The sequence below is a fragment of the Lipotes vexillifer genome, unplaced genomic scaffold (assembly GCF_000442215.2).
Source record: "Lipotes vexillifer unplaced genomic scaffold, Lipotes_vexillifer_v1.1 scaffold1486, whole genome shotgun sequence".
Lineage (NCBI taxonomy): Eukaryota > Metazoa > Chordata > Mammalia > Artiodactyla > Lipotidae > Lipotes > Lipotes vexillifer.
This window is the reverse complement of record NW_006779719.1, coordinates 627258-646628: the sequence shown is the minus strand read 5'-3', so window position 1 is coordinate 646628 and position 19371 is coordinate 627258. Positions and strand designations below refer to the sequence as shown.

The window sequence follows — 19371 nt, the reverse complement described above, 5'->3', positions numbered from 1 at the left end:
CTAATAATTTGGCAATGGACAATCCTCTATAATCTATAAACAAAAAAAACTAGATTATCCCAAGTCCTCTCTTTGTTCTGGAGATTGAGGCTAGGGCCCATTTCTCCCTGCAGAACTGGTAGGAATTTCCTCAGAAAGCTTTGCATCTGACTTTAAAACGTGCACACATGTTTCGACATATTTGATTGCCAAATATGCGTCAGGCCCTGAGGTACAATGGGAAGCAAGAACAGACGCCGGTATTGCCTTCGTGAAACCCGGGGATTAGGGGAAGAAATTATCAAACAGGCGCAAAAATAAATGTGAGGAAACCTACCGAGATAAACGCCATGAAGAAAATGAGAGGTTTCTCGAAGGAAGCGACATCCCAACAGGCAAAAGAGGCGGGAAACGCATTCCACTAGAGGGATGAGTTAACTACGGCTCCATATTTCATTTGATGAGTCTCCCTAGTGAGGATGGCAAGAAAAACTTATCAATCATTTTAAGAATTAACAGGCAGCCACATGGGACGGCCTGAGAGCCCCGCGTAACACGAGAAGTTCAGGCGCCGGCGCCTCTCACCTAGTCTTGAAGTTCTCGCGAGGTCCGCACGAGAAAATCGGAAGGTCGCCAGGTGCGCACGCGCAGTCGTGGGACAGACGGCAGTTAGGGCCCTCGGCGGGCCTGTCTGTATTGGGGGTCCAGGAATGCTGTGGCTCCTCTGTTTGTGTGTCGGGCTCCTGCTAGTTCGGGTCTCCCGTGAGCTGAACGACATTAGTCGAGCCAGGAAATTGTGCGGCAGGCATCTACTGCAAGAAATAGTAAAACTCTGTGGCAGTGTTAACTGGAGCCACATTGAGGAGGAAAAGCCTTTCACACAGCTGCTCTCCCAGGCCTCGGAGAAGGTTGAAACCTTTATGCCTGACCGGTTGGAAAGCTCCCAAACCACTTTCCCGGTCTGGAGGAGAGCGACAAACCCAGGTAAAAATCTAAACCAGAGGCATGTTTTTTCATCTTTGTACATTTCTTATTCCCAAATTTGCCCTGCCAGGCATGGAACTTCTGCAGGAAATGCAATTTGTGCCTAACATATAAAAAACCTCTATGAAGTCTTTGTTTTTGTTTTTTGTAACTTGGAGGAAAGAAGTGTACACATGTGAGTCTGCACATTTGTATAAGAATAATGCTGTTTCCCTCGCTTTCCCTTTCTGCAGTGCCCTTGTCACCTGGCAAACTCTATTTTGCCCTTCAGAGCGTGATTTAGGTATCATTTTCCCTGTGAACTCATCACTGACCATTTCATAGCTACTCACTCCATTCTCCATTCTATCGCAATATCTAACACATAATTCTATTTAACTATTTATATTTAACTGTAATATTTAACTATAATCAGGACCTGCTACATAATTGGCCCGGCCTAGTGCAAATAAAAATGCAGGGCCCCTTGTTCAAAAAGCAGGAAAAACCGTTAAAGGTACTAAAATATAAAGCTTTTTACCTTTCTAGTGTGTATCTCCTCTGCTCAAACACATGGTCCTCTGTCCCATCAGACTTCACATACAAGTCAAAAGATAAAATTATTGAGAATTTCAGGACTGGGACAACAGAGCATTAAACAAAATGCAGGGTCTTTCTAAGCATTAGGCTTGTGCTACTGGCAAGTCTCAATCTCTTAATGCCAGCCCTGTATGCCATACCATGTTATAGGGATTGCTCATGTATGTTTTCATCTGAAATGTCTAGCAGAGGGCTGAGCACAGGGTATGTGCTTAATATGTATTGAATTTATACTTAATGCTTTTAAGCAGTCTTTAGGAAGAATATTTTTGTTTCAGATCCATTCTTCTGTTTTTACATTTTGTGACCAACACATTTTAGTTCCAATATGTTTGCCATTTTAAAAGAAAATGCACTTTATTTGTAGACTGTGGTTTATAGAGTGTAGTGTCATTTAAGTTAATGCCTTTTATAGTAATTCAATTGATTCTATTTGGACAAATTTTGCAAAAGTCAAGATTTCTGAAATTAAGGAAAGGAGTTAGACTATCGTGCCAAAAGAGAGACCCTAATGTAGATGACTGAAACAAGCTAAAACATTGCCTAGCACATTATAAGCACTTATTCTTTTTTTTTGTTTTGAGGTATAGTTGGTTTACAATATTAGTCTCAGGTGTGTAACATGGTGATTCAAAATTTCTATAGATTATATTCCATTTAAAGTTATAAAGTATTGGCTATATTCTGATAAGCACTTATTCTTCTTTAATGAATGAATGAATAAATCTTATAAGATTATTGCTGCTAAGAGAATAAAACTGTTTTTATTGATGTGTATTAGATTTACAATGTTGTGTTAGTTTCGGGTGTACAGCAAATTGACTCAGTTGTATTTATATATATTAGTTTAGTTATTAGATTAGTTATATATGTATATTTGAATATATTCTTTTTCAGATTTTTTCCATTATAGGTTATTACAAGATATTGAATATAGTTCCCTGTGCTACACAGAAAGTCCTTTTTTAATTTATTTTATATATAGTAGTGTGTATCTGTTAGTCTCGTACTTCTAATTTGTCCCTCCCCCCTTTCCCCTTTAGTAATCATGTTTGTTTCCTATGTCTATTTCTGTTTTGTAAATAAGTTCATTTGTATCATTTTTTTAGATTCCACATATAAGTGATAATCATGATATTTGTCTTTCTCTGTCTGACTTACTTCACTTAATAAGATAATCTCTAGGTCCATCCATGTTGCTGCAAATGGCATTATTTCATTCTTTTTTATGGATGAGTAATATTCCATTGTGTGTGTTCCTTTGGCTTTTAAGTAAAAATAAAAGACACATTTTTCATTTTCACCAATAACTGTTGAACAATGTATTCACCATTTTGTTCCACTACCCTCTGCCATTTTCCAGGCAATTTCATAATTCCATCTTCCCAAAACTTTGTATCTTTTTGAGCAAAGAACTGTTCCAGGTGCCTTTTACAATCTTCCAGGGAATTGAAATTTTTTCCATTAAGAGAATTTTGTAAAGACCAAAATAAGTGGAAATCTGAAGGTGCAGTGTCTGGTTAATATGGCAGATGAATCAGAACTTCCCAGCCAGGCTGTAACAGTTTTTGCCTGGTCATCAAAGGAACATGTGGTCTTTTGTTATCCTGATGGAAGATTATGTGTTTTCTGTGGACTAATTCCAGATGCTTTTCACTGAGTGCTGCTTTCAGTTGGTCTAATTGGGAGCAGTGCTTGTTGGAATTAATCGTTTGGTTTTCAGGAAGGAGTTCAGAGTAGCGGATTCCTTTCCAGTCCCACCATATACACAACATCCCCTTCTTTGGCTGAAGACCGGCCTTTGGTGTGGTTGGTGGTGGTTCATTTCGCTTGCCCCATGATCTCTTCCATTCCACTTTATTGTACAGTGTCCACTTTTCATCGCCTGTCACAATTTGTTTTAAAAACGGAATGTTTTCATTACATTTCAGTAGAGAATCACATGTGGAAATATGGTCAAGAAGGTTTTTTGCTTAACTTATGTGGAACCCAAACATCAAAGTGATTAATATAACCAAGCTAGTGCAAATGATTTTCATTGCTTTATTTGGATATTTTGAGTATGTCGGCTGTCTCCTGCATGGTATAACATTGATTGTTCTCAATTAATGTCTCGATTTGATCGCTGTCAACTTCAACTGGTCTACCCGACTATGGAGCATCATCCAGTGAGCAACCTCCAGCACAAAACTTTGCAAATCACTTACACATTCGATCAGTCACAGCACCTTCTCCATATACTGCACAAATTTTTTTTGCGTTTCAGTTGCATTTTTACCTTTCTTGAAATATTAACGAAGCATAATATACCGAAAATGTTGCTATTTTTCTTCCATCTTCAATATTAAAATGGCTACACAAAAATTCACGAATTTTGATAAGGTTTTTTTTTTCTTTTTAGATTTTTTTGATGTGGACCATTTTTAAAGTCTTTATTGAATTTGTTACAATATTGCTTCTGTTTTATGTTTTCGTTTTTTGGCCGAGAGGCATATGGGATCTTAACTCCCTGACCAGGGATTGAACCCAAACCCCTGCATTGGAAGGTGAAGTCTTAACCACCAGACCGCCAGGGAAGTTCCTGATAAGTATTTTTTTTTTTATGCTGATATGACAGCTGTCACAATACAAACTAACAAAATTGTTTCGAATGAAGTTAAAGACACCTAAACGCTACCAGAGTCATCTTACGGAAAACAAAAACAAAAACAAATGAACATTTTGGCCAACCCAATAATTTTTAAAGGAACCTCCATACTGTTCTTCATAGTGGCTGTACCAATTTACATTCCCACCAACAGTGTAGGAGGGTTCCCTTTTCTCCACACCCTCTCTAGCATTTATTATTTGTGGACTTTTTGATGATGGCCATTCTGACCAGTGTGAAGTAATACCTCATTGTAGTTTTGATTTGCATTTCTCTAATAACTAGCGATGCTGAGCACCTTTTCATGTGCCCATTGAGCATCTGTAGTCTTCTTTGGAGAAGTGTCTATTTAGTTCTTCTGCCCAGTTTTGATTGGGTTGTTTGTTTTGTTTTGTTTTGTTTTATATTGAGCTATATGAGCTGTTTGTATATTTTGGAAATTAAGCCCTTGTTGGTCACATCATTTGCAAATATTTTCTCTCATTCTATAGGTTGTCTTTTCATTTCGTTTATGGTTTCCTTTGCTTTGCAAAAGCTTATAATTTTGATTAGGTCCCCTTTGCTCATTTTTGCTTTTATTTCTATTGCCTTGGGAGGCTGACCTAAGAAAACATTGGTATGATTTATGTCAGAGAATGATTTGCCTGTGTTCTCTACTAGGAGTTATATGGTGTCATGTCTTATATTTAGTCTTTAAGCCATTTTGAGTTTATTTTTATGTATGGTGTGAGGGAGTGTTCTACCCTCATTGATTTATGTGGGGCTGTCCAGCTTTCCCAGCACCACTTGCTGAAGAGACTGTCTTTTCTCCATTGTATATTCTTGTCTCCTTTGTTGAAGATTAATTGACCGTAGGTGTGTGGGTTTATTTCTGGGCTCTCTATTCTGTTCAGTTGATCCTTATGTCTGTTTTTGCGCCAATATCACACTGTTTTGATGACTATAGCTTTGTAGTATTGTCTAAAGTCTGAGAGGGTTGTGTCTCCAGCTTTGTTCTTTTTCCTTAGGATTGCTTTGGCAATTCTGGGTCTTCTGTGGGTCCATATTAATTTTAGGATTATTTGTTCTAGCTCTGTGAAAAATGTCATGGGTCATTTGACAGGGATCGCATTAAATCTGTAGATTTCTTCCAATCCAAGAGCATGGGATATCTTTCCATTTCTTTGAATCATCTTCAGTTTCATTTATCAATGTTTTATAGTTCTCAGGGTATAAGTCTTTCACTCCTTGGTCAGGTTTATTCCTAGGTATTTTTTTTTTGATGTGATTTTAAAAGGGATTTTTTTTTTTTTTTACTATCTGTTTCTGATATCTCATTGTTAGTGGAAAGAAATGCAACAGATTTCTGTATGTTAATCTTGTATCCTACTACCTTGCTAAATTTGTTTAGCAGTTCTAGTAGTTTTTGTGTGGAGTCCTTAGGGTTTTCTATATAGAGTATCATGCCATCTGCATATAAGGGGAATGAAAACTTTTAAAGACAGAAACAATAGAAAGCATCAGACTGAATCTTAATCATTTTCCACCACCAAAACCGCCTACATATAAACTCACTTTATCCTGCTCTTATAAAGAAGGAATTGTTTCTTACCAGTCTCTAAATTGTACCTTAGTTCAGTTGATATTCACACTTTAATGTGTATATGAATCACCTGGGGAATACTGTTAATATACAGATTCTGATTCAGTAGGCCTGGGGTGGGGCCTGAGAGTCTACATTTTTATAAGCTCCCAGGTGATGCTTATTCCGTTAGTTGGACACCGCTCTTTGAGTAACAAGGGACTAATTCACTTCTCTATTTCTTCATTACTCTTTTCTCCCAGAAATGCAAGGTGGACCTACCCTTTCTACTTCATGTTCAGTGGGCATTTCTCTCACATCAAATGCTGTGCTCTCATTACCTATAACCTAGTCAAAATTTTACCTTCAGTCATCCAAGCTTGAGTTTATTATTGAAAAGGAGTTTAGAATCCTTTTTCTTGACAAAGCCTACTCTGGAGGAGACTCTTTTCTCATTAATAAAAAGTCAACTTTAAAACTCAGAGCTGATTAATCACTCCTTTGTCTCAGGTATTATTCACAATCCCCTGAAGGAGAACATGTCATTAATTCAATGAGGAGGGATCTGCAATGAAACAGGATTCATAGGAAATGAAAATACATCTGATAATATTTCAGAGTTCTCATACCCATTAAACATGTTACTATGGGAACTATATAAAGGACAGTTTGCTGAAGTGGAAATATCATGTGGCAATAAAACCATGGTTGTTTTAAAATATATGGAAGAATGAAAAATGGATTTAGGTTATCAATATGAATGTGTATTAAAATTTAAAGAATTCTTAATCTATAAGGAAAGATGACATGTAGTTCTATTAATTTCTAGTGACTAATTTAGAAGTTGTAGAGAGGTATGTGTTTCCAATATAGAATTCCAACGTAGAATATATAAGCATGCAGTTTCTTTTACATGTGAATGTTGCTGTAAAGTTGATTGATTTTTATTTAGCTTATATCAGCAAAATATATTTCTATATTAGATCAAGTCAATTATCAACAATTTTAATCTTCTGATTATCTATTTGAGTCTGACACAGGAAAAGATAGTTTGATACACTGATATTCAAAAATGCTTTTTTTCAGGACTACTCATGCATAACTTGAATTTGAGATGTGTGCTTCTTGTTAGTGGATCCTGAATGTATGGGCCATGTCTCATGCTTACCTCATAGTGTGGCACCATGAAGCTAACGTCATATTTCTAAATTCTGGCTGAGTATGGTGCTGCCTAACTCTTAGTGCCAGGTGAAATCATAAAAGTTTCATCACCCGTTTTTCGTAATCCATAACCCCTATTCCAGTTAGATAGGCTGTATTCCCCCATTCTTGGTCTTCATTTATCTGTTCTTGTTTTTTTGTTCATTTGCTTGTTTCTTTAGATATCGTTATCACAACTGGCTATGCAGAACCTCTCTATTTATATATTAATTCAACAAAATTTGTGTGCCTGTTGTATATTAGTTATTATTCATGCTGCTTGGGATATAAGAGTGAACAGTTTCACTCAGGAGACAGTGAAGGTTCTTGCCTTCATGAAGCTTACAGAATAGTGAAGATAGACAATAAACAAATAAATTATATGGTATGTTAGAAGATGATTAGTCTCCACATATCTCCTTTCTTCATGCCCATTCTCCTCCTCCCATAGGCAGCCATTCCAATGTTTTATTATGTATTTTTGTTTTTATACATTTTATTGCAAATTGTGCATTATTTCCTGTGCATGTATTTTAAAAATATATCTAAATGGTATTTGAGATCTATATCTTATTATTGCTATGTGAACTTTTAGTCATTGCTTCAAACTGCTGCATAATATTCATACGCATTCCTCACATTTTACTTATTCTTTCTCCTAGTGATGAACATCTAACCTATATAGTCTTCAACTCCCTGCCACAATAAATAACACTGCAGTGAGCATCATTGTATATGCCCCCTTATGGATCTGTGTGGACATTTCTCTGGGATATATATCTAGGGGTAGAATTGATGTATCATAAAATATATTATGCTTAATTTACTTGAGGTGCATTCAGATTGCTTTGCAGAATGGCTACACCAATTTATAGTTGCACCACTAGTACATGAGGATTCCTGTGTTCTTGTATCCCTGTCAAGAATTAACATTATACAATTTTTAACTTTTGCCAGTGCCACAGGCATGAAATAGTGTCTCATTTTTGTCTTAATTTGCTCTGAATTTGAGCACCTCTTCATATACATATTAGCCTCTTGGGTTCCTTTTTTCTGAAAATATCCTGTTTATACATTTTGCTCACTTTTTGTTGGAATTGTCATCTTCCAGTTGATTTGTAAGAGTTATTCAGAATCTAGATACAATAGTAATCATCTGTAGGTTTTAGATATTACAAATATATTCTCCTATTCTGTCATCTGTCTACTGGTGTTTGACAGAAAGTCTTAATTTTTATACAATTAGAAGATAAGTGTTTTGCCTTATTGTTCATACTTTCAAAAGTATGAACTAAACTTTCAAAAGTTTTAGAGGTTCCTTTTCTGTTCTCCTGTTAATTTTATAGTTTAACTGTTCTCATTAGGTCCTTAATTCTGGGGCCCATTTTTGGTTCTGTTCTGCTAGGGATACTATCTTAGTTTTCTCAGTGTCTTACTTTTCTCTACATGAAGAAATAATTTTCTGAATACCATCTACTGAACAATTGGTTTTTTCCCATTGATTGTAGAGCCACTTTTATTGTTTATTAAGTTTGTCTGAGATTCTTATTTAATTGGTCTTTTTGTTTGACTTTGTATTATTACTACACTGTTTTAGTACTATAACTCTGTAGGATGCCATTTATCTTGGACAGCAAGCCTCCAATGTTTATTTTTTTCCCTTAAGATTGACTGAACTAATCCTCTGCCTTTATCCTTACATATACATTTAAGAGTAAGCTTATTGAATTTACTTTATAAAAACCCATCTGGAATTTAAATGGGATGCATGGAATTACAGAGAATAATTTGAAGAGAATTGACATCTTTTTTTTTTTTTTTTTAAGATGTTGGGGGTAGGAGTTTATTAATTAATTAATTTATTTTTGCTGTGTTGGGTTTTCGTTTCTGTGCAAGGGCTTTCTCTAGTTGTGGCAAGCGGGGGCCACTCTTCATTGCAGTGCGCGGGCCTCTCACTATCGCAGCCTCTCTTGTTGTGAAGCACAGGCTCCAGACGCGCAGGCTCAGTAGTTGTGGCTCACGGGCCTAGTTGCTCCGTGGCATGTGGGATCCTCCCAGACCAGGGCTCGAACCCGTGTCTCCTGCATTAGCAGGCAGATTCTCAACCACTGCGCCACCAGGGAAGCCCAGAATTGACATCTTTTTAACAAAAAGTCATCTCAGCCAAAAACATGGAATATCTTTGTATTCTGTCATTAGAATTTTAAAGTTTTTTCTATAGAGACTTTCTGTATTGTTGGTTAAGTTAATGCTTAATACTTTAATTTTGTTGCTATTGTAAATACTTGTTAATTATATTTCTAGTTAGTGATCATTTGTTAGAGAAATGCAGTTGAGTTTTACAGGTTGATTTTAATCCAGTAATTATGTGGAACTATCTTAATAGTTTTTTGTCACTTACTTTCTAAACTTTATACCACTCTTCTTTTGTTTTCTTATAGCATTTGCAAGGAGTCATTACAGGTTTTTGAGCAGAGGAGTGACATAATTGACATTTTAAAGGGATCACTTTGACCACTGTGTTGAGGATAGACTGTAGGGAGGCAAGAGTAGAAACAGAGAGACCTGTTAGGAAGTTATTAGAGAGGATAGCATCTGGATAAGGATGGTAGCAGTGAGTGGAAGCAATGATAACTGTTATAATCTAGATATATTTTGATGTGAGATATGAGAAAAAAGAAAAATCAGAAATTACTCCAATATGTTAAAAAAAATATGTGATTTCAGAGTTTTTGCTTTGAACACCTGGAAGGATAGGGTTACTATCAACTGAAATAGGAAAGGCCTCAAGTGGAACAGGTTTGGAAAACAGTATTAGTAGTTCATCTTTGGACATTTTGAGTTTGAAAAGTTCAGGTGGAGTTTTAAACATGTTGAGTTTGAGACATCAGAGTGGAGATGTTGAGTAGCAATTAGGATATATGAATCTGGAGTTTGGAAGAAAAAATTTGCTTGAAGAAAGAAATTAAGGAGCTATAGGTATATAGATAATTTTTTAAGCCATAAGAGTGGATGAGATCATGAAGAGAGTAACTATAGACTGAAAAGAGTACCAAGGACTGAGCTCTGGGAGACATCAACATTAAAAAAACTGAAGAGGAAGTACTTGCAAAGGAGGTAGAAAGGGGCAAATAGTTTGGTGAGGAGAGAGAATGTGGTATCCTGGAAACCAAGTGAAGAAAGCATATCAAGAAGGAGTGGTTTTTATTAGTTAAATAAGATAAGAGTTGGCTGATGAATTTAGCAATATAGAGGTTGTTTGTGAGCTTGCTAAGAGAAGTTTTGGTGGAGTCATGGAGTAAAAGCCTGTATAGAATGCGTTTCAGACAGAATAAGAGAAGAGAAGTGAATTAATAAATACAGAAGGAGTTTTGCTACAGAGGAGAGAAAAGAAATTGGATGGTAAGCAGGGCCAAGAGAACTGTTTCTTGTTTTTTTTCTTTTCTTTTTTTTTTAGGTGGGAGAAATAGCACATTTATTTGCTGATAGGAGTGGTTCTCTAGAAGTGAAAAAGTAATGATGAAAGAAAGATAAAGAGAAGCACTGCTGGAGTGATATCCCGGAGTGGGCAGGAGGAAATAGATCTAGTCCGTAAGTGGAGGAATTGGTTTTAGAGTGGATAATTCATCTATGGAAATACTTAGGAAGGCAGAATTATGGGTACGGATGTTAAGAGATGAGTAAAAAGATGGTGAAGGGAGCAAATACAAGTTCTCTTCTGATTCCTTCAATTTTCTTATAAAGTAGAAAGCAAAATCAGCTGAGAGTGAGGATGGCAGTCTATTAATATAGTAAATTGCATTGATAGATTTTATGATCTTGCATTTCTGGGATAAACACTTTCTTAATATATTTGTAAAATACGTTCATGGATTCAGTTAACTAATACCTTATTTGGGACTTTCAAACAAACATTTGTAAGTGAAATGGGCTTATGGTTTAAACAAGTTTTTAATTGAAGTATAGTTGGTGTACAATATTATATGTTACAGGTGTACAATTTTTATACTCCATTTATAGTTATTATAAAATATTGGCTATATTACTGGTATTGTACAATATATCCTTGTAGCTTATTTTATACATAATTGTTTTACCTCATAATCCTCCACCCCTATCTTACCTCTCCTCCCTTCCCTCTCCTCACTGGTAACCACTCATTTCTTCTCTGTATCTGTGAGACTGCTTCTTTTTTGTTATATTCACTATTTGTTGTATTTTTTAGATTCCACATATAGTGATATCATATAGTATTTGTCTTTCTCTGACTTACTTCACTTAGCATAGTACCCTCCAAGTCTGTCCATGTTGCTGCAGATGGCAAAATCTCATTCTTTTTTATGGCTGAGTAATATTCCATTATATATACATACATACATACATATATATATATATATATATATATATATCTCACATCTTTTTCTATCCATTTATATGTTGATGGACACTTAGGTTGCTTCCATATCTTGGCAATTGTAAATATGCTTCTACGAACATTGGGGTGCCTGTATCTTTTCGAATTAGTGTATTGTTTCTTTTGGATATATACCCAGAAGTGAAATTGCTGGGTCATATGGTTCTAGTTTTAGAACTTTTGTTTTTTGAGAAACCTCCAGACTGTTTTCTAGAGTGGCTGCACCAACTTACATTCTCACCAACAGTACGAGGGTTCCCTTTTCCCCTCATCCTTATCAACATTGGTTATTTGTGTTAGTTTTGATGATAGCCATTCTGGTAGGTATGAGGTGATATTTCACTGTGGTTTTGATTTGACTCATTTCCTTGATGATTAGCGATGTTGAGCATCTTTTCATGTGCCTGTTGGCCATCTGCATTTCCTCTCTGGAAAAATGTCTGTTCAGTTCTTCTGTACATTTTTTGATTGGGTTGTTTTGTTTTTTTGATGTTGATTTGTATGAACCGCAGTTGTATCTGTATTGTAGTCCTTTTTTTCCTAGTGTATTTTGTTCACATTCATCTTTTTTTTTCTTGATTAGTCTGGCTAAAGTTCTATTTTATTAATTCTTTAAAAGAACCAACTTTTGGTTTTCTAAATCTTTATATTGGTTTGTTTCTATAATTCATTGATTTCTTTCCTTCTTATTTGGGTTATCTCTGTTGCTCTTTTTCAAATTCATTGATTTGAATACTCATTTTTAACCTTTCTTGTTTCCTGATGAGTACAGCTTGTTTCCCTTTTAAGTTCCCTCTCCAATTTGACATATACTTTTCATTAACTATTCCCTAGTTGCCTTCATTCATGAACAAGTTTCCTTCTTATTGTCTGCCTTTTTTTCCCCTTTAAGTGACAGAACATGGCACATCTCATCCAGGAAGGTCTTTCTTCAACCTGCGTAGACAACCTAATTCACTTTTCCCTTCAGTGTACTCTGTTCATTGTGACACACTTTAATTGATCACATATTTATCTGTCTTAGATGACATTATTTATTTGCTACTTTAGAATAGATTAATATCTGTCCTAAAGTTTTACTATTCCACATTTTGTCTTAGGCATTTATTAAATACAAAGTTATTATAGAGTATTCTAATAGGACTGTCACTGCAAGGGACAGAGTTTCTCCTAAATACCCTCAAGAAAAAAGCGGAGGATAGTTATTATAAAAACAAGATCTGTAAATGGATCTGGAAAGGCCCTGGAAAGCCTAAGGAATCAAGTCAGTGCTAAAAATCACCTTCTCTCTTTCTCTCTCTGAATCTTTTCTCCTCTAATATCTATGTTCCTTTATAACTTTAGCTTGTCATGATAAGCTTCATAGTATCCTCTCAGTTTTGGTTCTAACTCATCTTGTTCTCATTACTTCTTAGTTCTAATTTTAAAGAGAGGAAATCTGATTGAGCCAACTTATTTTTCACATGGCATGGATTGCTGGCCACTGTAGTAGATTGGTTTGTTTGGGGTCAGGTGCCAACCTCCTGACTATTCATCTGTGGATATAAGGTGGAATCACCCTATGACTGCCTAAGGGTGACTCTACAGCAGTGGTGAGAGGCAAATATATCTCCCAAAAGGGACTGTAGATGGGCAAGGGCAATGATGGAAATCCAACAAGCTGCCAATTAATTACCTTCTGGTGTTATTTTAATTTATTATCAGTAATATTGAGTAAGAGCAGTATAATAGAAATAATCAGTTCATTGAGCATATCACTACTTCTCCATTTCTTTATATTTCAGCAAAAACCAAAATGGCTTCTACTAACCACTTAGTTAAAAATGTGCGTAAAAGACAAATAACTCAATTAGAAATTGGCAAAGGATTTGGATAGACATTTCTACAAGGGGGATATATGATAAGCACATGAAAAATGCTCAACATCATTAGTTGCAAGGTCATTGCAAATCAAAACCACAATGGGATACCACTTCACATCCATTAGGATGGCTCTCATCAAAAAATGGAAAATATCAAATGTTGGTGAAGATGTGTAGCAGTTGGAAACCTAGTGGTGGGATTGTAAAATGGTACAACCACTGTGGAAAATAGTTTCGTGGTTCCTAAAAAAGTTAAACAAATTTACCATATGATCCAGCAGTTCTACTCCTAGGTATATATCCAAGAAAACTGAAAATGTGTTCACACAAAAACTTGTATGTGGGTGTTCAGAGCAGTGCTATTCATAATAGTCAAAAAGTAGAAACAACCCAAACGTTCATCAACTGATAAACAGGTAAACAAAATGTGATATATCCATACAGTGGAAAATTATTCAGCCATAAAAAGAATAAAGTATTGCTAGAGATGCTACAACATGGTTGAACCTTGAAAATATTATGCTCAGTGAAGGAAACCAGACACAGGTGGCCACATATGGTATGAGTTAGGCAGATCCATAGAATAGAATGTAGATTAGTAGGTGCCAGGGGCTGGAGGAAGAGGGAAATGGGAGTGACTGCTAATGGGTGGGGGTTTTTTTTGTGGGTGATAGAAATGTTCTGGAATTAGGTAGTGGTGATGTTTGCACAACCTTGTGAATATATTAATTGTATACTTTAAAATGCTCAATTTTATGGCATATGAGTTATATCTCAAAAATATTTTTTGCATAAAAATGTGCAAATGTTTCTAGGCCTTTTTTATAGGAAAACAATACCTACAACTATTTTAGTTAAAAATATACATTGCTTTCAAATAACCATTTTACTAGTTAAAATGTGATTACTTGAGTTTTCAAAATTAGCTGACTCTAGTATTATAGCATTATGATTAAATTTTCAGCTAAAGGAAGATTTTAATAAAGTAGGATTTTTTTCTTGTCTCTCAACAGTCTCTACTTTTGCCTCTCAGGAAGAAGCATTAAACAATTTGAAGATGCAGTCACTGCCTGAGCATCAGTACAAAAAGGCCAACTTGCCTTTTAAGACAAGAGATATTTTCCTCATCACAAGATATCAGTCCATATATTCATGAGATTGTAGAATTTCAGAAGAAAAATACAAACAAAATTAAAACCTTAAGCAATTTGTTTTGGGGGAATCATCCCCAAAGAAAGTGCAGAGGATACTCAGAAAAATGTTGTCTGAAGGGATGTACAAAAAGAACTTATTGCATGCCTTCCATATATTGATTATAAAAACTTAAAGAAGCATCAGCAGTTGTGACTGAGATATACTAACCATCATAGGAAGTATACTAACTTAATAAAAAGCTTAATATATTTTACTTTTATCATTTTGGTGATTGTCCTTGTAAGTTCTCTACTGTGAACAACATCTGAATGTACTTGCAAGCACTTGACAATATTTTATGGTGGTAATAGGAATCTTAGTATTTTCTTTGGTGCCCTATTTTTCATATATTTTTATATTTGAAGAAGATGTTACCGAACATGGCATGATCATTGTAGACATCTAAGAATTAACCTGTTTATTCTTGTCATTATGATTGAAACTCTCTTAAGCTACATTTGGATTAAATGGATTATGGAATGTTCTGCATTCCATGTGTATGATATACAGACTGGTGCCTATGACTATTACACTCACTCCAGTATGCTAATACATCTGTCCTACCAATTTAAAACTAACTAACCAACTACTACTCCTAGTAGGAGCTCTTATACTGTAATAGTAGGTACATTTTAAATTCTTTGTGTTTTATAATAGTAACTGGTCAGTCAGAAGTTTTTTCAGTTTCTATTGAGGACTTAGACTTTCTTTAGGTTGTAATCTCTCTCCAGGATCCTCTGTCTTTGCTTTGAAGGTACTGATATAATGTGAAATTTTATTCTGCCTTGGTCAGAATAGAGGGCTGACCAGGTTAGCAGTGTCAGCATCACCTGGGAACTTGTTAGAAATATAGTTCTAAGGTCCTCCCCCAGATCTGCTGAATCAGAAACTCTGGGTATAGGGCTCAGTGGTCTGCATTTTTATAGGCCTTCTGGGTCATTCTGAAGTAGCTTAAAGGTTGAGAACCAATGGTAATAGAGTCACTATATGAATATTGTAGAAATTCTGCTATTTATGTGCTTTTGTATCTCAACTCAATATAGATATTATAACACTTAAGTTTTTGGTGTGTTTAATGCTACAAATTAGAGCAAAGTTTATACATAGAATCAAAAGTGGAATTCCTACTTTTCTGCCATTAATTAGGGGGTATCATTTGAAATCTTTTTCTAGTTTCTTTCCCAAATATGTACTGTAATGTTCTTTTCAGTTAAATTTTTTTTTTTTTTTTTTTTTTCTTGCGTTATGCGGGCCTCTCACTGTTGTGGCCTCTCCCATTTGCGGAGCACAGGCTCCGGACGCGCAGGCTCAGTGGCCATGGCTCACGGGCCCAGCCGCTCCGCGGCATGTGGGATCTTCCCGAAACGGGGCACGAACCCGCGTCTCCTGCATCGGCAGGCGGACTCTCAAGCACTGCGCCACCAGGGAAGCCCTCAGTTAAATTTTTAAATTCCTATTTGGCTCTGTTATTTCTTAGGACAAAGGTTCTTTTCCACACATCTATATCTATATAATATACACTTATACTGCATTAATATGTTTGAATTTTTTTTTACCAGTTCCAAGGTACAGTCTACATTCAGTTATCTTTTTAAATATAGGGAACCACCCATTTTGATACAAAATGACAGATTATATCATAGCTGAGTGGTGGAGTAAGTCTGCTAGGTGTGTGATAACAATGTTGCATTGAGAGTTGCCTGTTGAACCAGTTTGAAGAAGCATGGGTCTGTACTTGTTGTTTAAGAATAAAAATGAAGTTTATTAGCTTACTAATATGTAGACATCAAAAGTCTAAATTAGAAAATTTTTTATCTGCATAGCTATATACTTCTCTACACACTTTAATAATTTTTATGTTAGGGTGTATTTAATTTGCTTCTTGACTTTGTGCCTGTCTTTTAATATTTATAATTGTGCTAACAGTGATTTTGTGCATTTGGATAGAACACTCATATATTCTTTATGGACTCGTTAGAGCAATCCTGAAGCAGAAAAAAAATGAATGAAAGCTGGGGTACCTTGATATTATGCAGCTTGTTGAGGCTCCTTCATGTTAAGTTACTTGCTAGTTAGTGGTAGAGCTGGATGAAGATTTTAATTCTAGCATCTTGTTCAGTATTCCTGATATCAATAAGATCATGAGCAGAAATTATCCATATGTTTTTGTTTCGAGTTCGTTTATTTGGCCTCTGCTTTGTTTTGTTTGGCATCTGTGTTGGTTAATAATGTGTTGACTCTCAGCCCCAAATTTTCTATTCTTAACTCTGCTTCGTGATGCTGGGACTTGGATTCTGTAAACCATGCTTTTTCTTTACTAGCTGGCTTCCTGTTAGGTTCTCCCAGTGGGGTGCTAGTCTTTTGGCATTACCCAGTGCATTTTTGCACACTGGTAGTGGCAGTGTGTTTTGTTTTATCGTTAACTTCCATAACAGCTTTATCACCTTCCCTCAGAGATACCAACACCAACTTTCTGGTGACCCTTTCTCAAAGGTCTGAGTCCCATCTCTGTGCTCCTGGTACAAGCACCAGCTTGGCAGAACGTTCTCCTCAGAGCTCCATGAGTGCCCGTTTGCCAGGCTTTTAGGTTGCGATAACCTAAATTTATTTCCTTTGTTTAAGCATGGTAACTGCTTCCTAAATTTTTTTTTATCTTTATGTTACGTTAGTGTTTGACTTTTTCCTTTTAAGTCCTCTAATATGAGCCTAACTTTTGAATATATTAAATTTTCTGTTAAAATACCTGATGTGGTTTCTGCTTTCTTGGGTGGACTTGAAAAGTAAAACCCCTGACAGTGGATTTTAATTGGTTCAGCGCAAGGATGGTAGCAAATGGGTTTTATCTTCAATGACAACTCCAAATGAGTAGTAGTGGCTTGCCTGTTTGCAGTCAGTCCTGGCCCAGGTAACCACTCTCACTATAGATGTCTTTCCTGTTGTAGAATTAAATATAAAATGGAGTCATACAGTACATACTCTAATGTCTGCCTAATTTTCACTTAGCATAAGGTTTTTGAGATACGTCACTCCTATTGCATGAACCAGTAATTTGTTCCTTTTAATTTTTTCAGAGCATTTCATTGTATTTGGAATAAAGCTGCTATGAATGTTCATGTACAAGTTTTAGTGTGGACATATGATTTCATTTCTCTCGGGTAAGTATGTAGGAGTGGCAGTGCTGTGGCATATGGTAAGTATAAATTTAACTTCATAAAAAATTGTCAAATTGTTTTCCAAAGTGAGCTACAGTTGCTCCATCTCATCAACACTTAGTATTATCAGTCTTTTTAATTTTAGCTATTCTAGTTTGAGTGTTGTGCTATCTCACTGTGGTTTGAATTTGCATTTTCCTGATGACTAATGATGATGAGCTTCTTTTCATATACTTACAGATCATTCATATATCTTCTTTTATGAAGTTTTTGTACAACTCTTTTGCCTTTTTTTATTAATGAATTGTAAGAGGTCTTTATAAATTCTTTTTTTTTTAATAAATTTATTTATTTTTTTTTTGGCTGTGTTGGGTCTTCGTGGCTGTGTGTGGGTTTTTCTCTAGTTGCAGAAAGCTGGGGCTACTCTTTGTTGTGGTGCGTGGGCTTCTCATGCCGGTGGCTTCTCTTGTTGCAGAGCACAGGCTCTAGGCGCACAGGATACAGTAGTTGTGGCTCATGGGCTCTAGAGCACAGGCTCAATAGTTGTGGCACACAGGCTTAGTTGCTTCACGGCATGTGGGATCTTCCCAGAACAGGGCTCGAACCTGCGTCCCCTGCATCGGCAGGCGGACTCTCAACCACTGTGCCACCAGGGAAGTCCCCTTATAAATTCTTGATACAAATCCTCTGTCAGATATGTGAGATGCAAATCTTTTCTCTCACTCGGTCTTGCTTTTTCATTTCCTTAAGAGAATCTTTAAAAGAGAAGTTTTTTATTTTGGTGAAGTTCCATTTATCAAATTTCTCTTATAATTGGTGATATTTTGCATTTTCTATCTAACAAATGTTTGCCTTTTCCAAGTTAAGATATTCTCTCAAGTTTTCTTCTAGAAGGTTTATAGTTTTAACATATATTTAAGGTCTATGATTTGTTTGAGTTCATTTTTGTGTATGGTGAAAATAGAGGCTACATTTTTGTGAGTTTTTTGTCTTTTCTCAAATGGCTTCTCTGTAGTTCTAGTACCTTTTTGTAAAGACTATACTTTAATCTAGTCACTTTGGCCTGTCTTACAAAAATCAATTGACCATATATATAAGTGGGTTTATTACTAACACTCTGTCCTGTTCCATTGATTTATACATTTATCCTATGTCAGTTTCACACTGTCTTGACTACTATAGCCTTTCATTAAATAAGTCTTTATTTATTTTGTTTTTGGAAATTCTGGTATTTTATTTCAACTTTTTCTTTTTTTAACATCTTTATTGGAGTATAATTGCTTTACAACGGTTTGTTAGTTTCTGCTTTATAACAAAGTGAATCAGTTATACATATACATATATCCCCATATCTCTTCCCTTTTGCGTGTCCCTCTCTCCCACCCTCCCTATCCCACCCGTCTAGGTGGTCACAAAGCACTGAGCTGATCTCCCTGTGCTATGCGGCTGCTTCCCACTAGCTAGCTATTTTACATTTGGTAGTGTATATATGTCCATGCCACTCTCACTTTGTCCCAGCTTACCCTTCCCCCTCCCCATATCCTCAAGTCCATTCTCTAGTAGGTCTGCATCTTTATTCCCATCTTGCCCCTAGGTTCTTCATGACCATTTTTTTTTTTTTAGATTCCATACATATGTGTTAGCATACGGTATTTGTTTTTCTTTTTCTGACTTAACTTCACTCTGTATGACAGACTCTAGGTCCATCCACCTCACTACAAATAACTCAATTTCGTTTCCTTTTATAAGGAACCTCCATACTGTTCTCCATAGTGTGGCTGTATCAATTTCCATTCCCA

The 19371-nt window shown here is 35.9% G+C and overlaps 1 protein-coding gene across 1 annotated transcript; it reads left to right on the top strand.

Moving 5' to 3' along the window:
* Positions 1-602: 602 nt before the first annotated feature.
* On the top strand, positions 603-14637 carry INSL6 (insulin like 6). The gene is given in 4 exon segments (XM_007452927.1): positions 603-963; positions 14240-14342; positions 14344-14511; positions 14513-14637. Coding segments are annotated over 4 exon segments (606 nt in total). The 5' UTR covers positions 603-689; the 3' UTR covers positions 14574-14637.
* The last annotated feature ends 4734 nt before the right edge of the window (positions 14638-19371 follow it).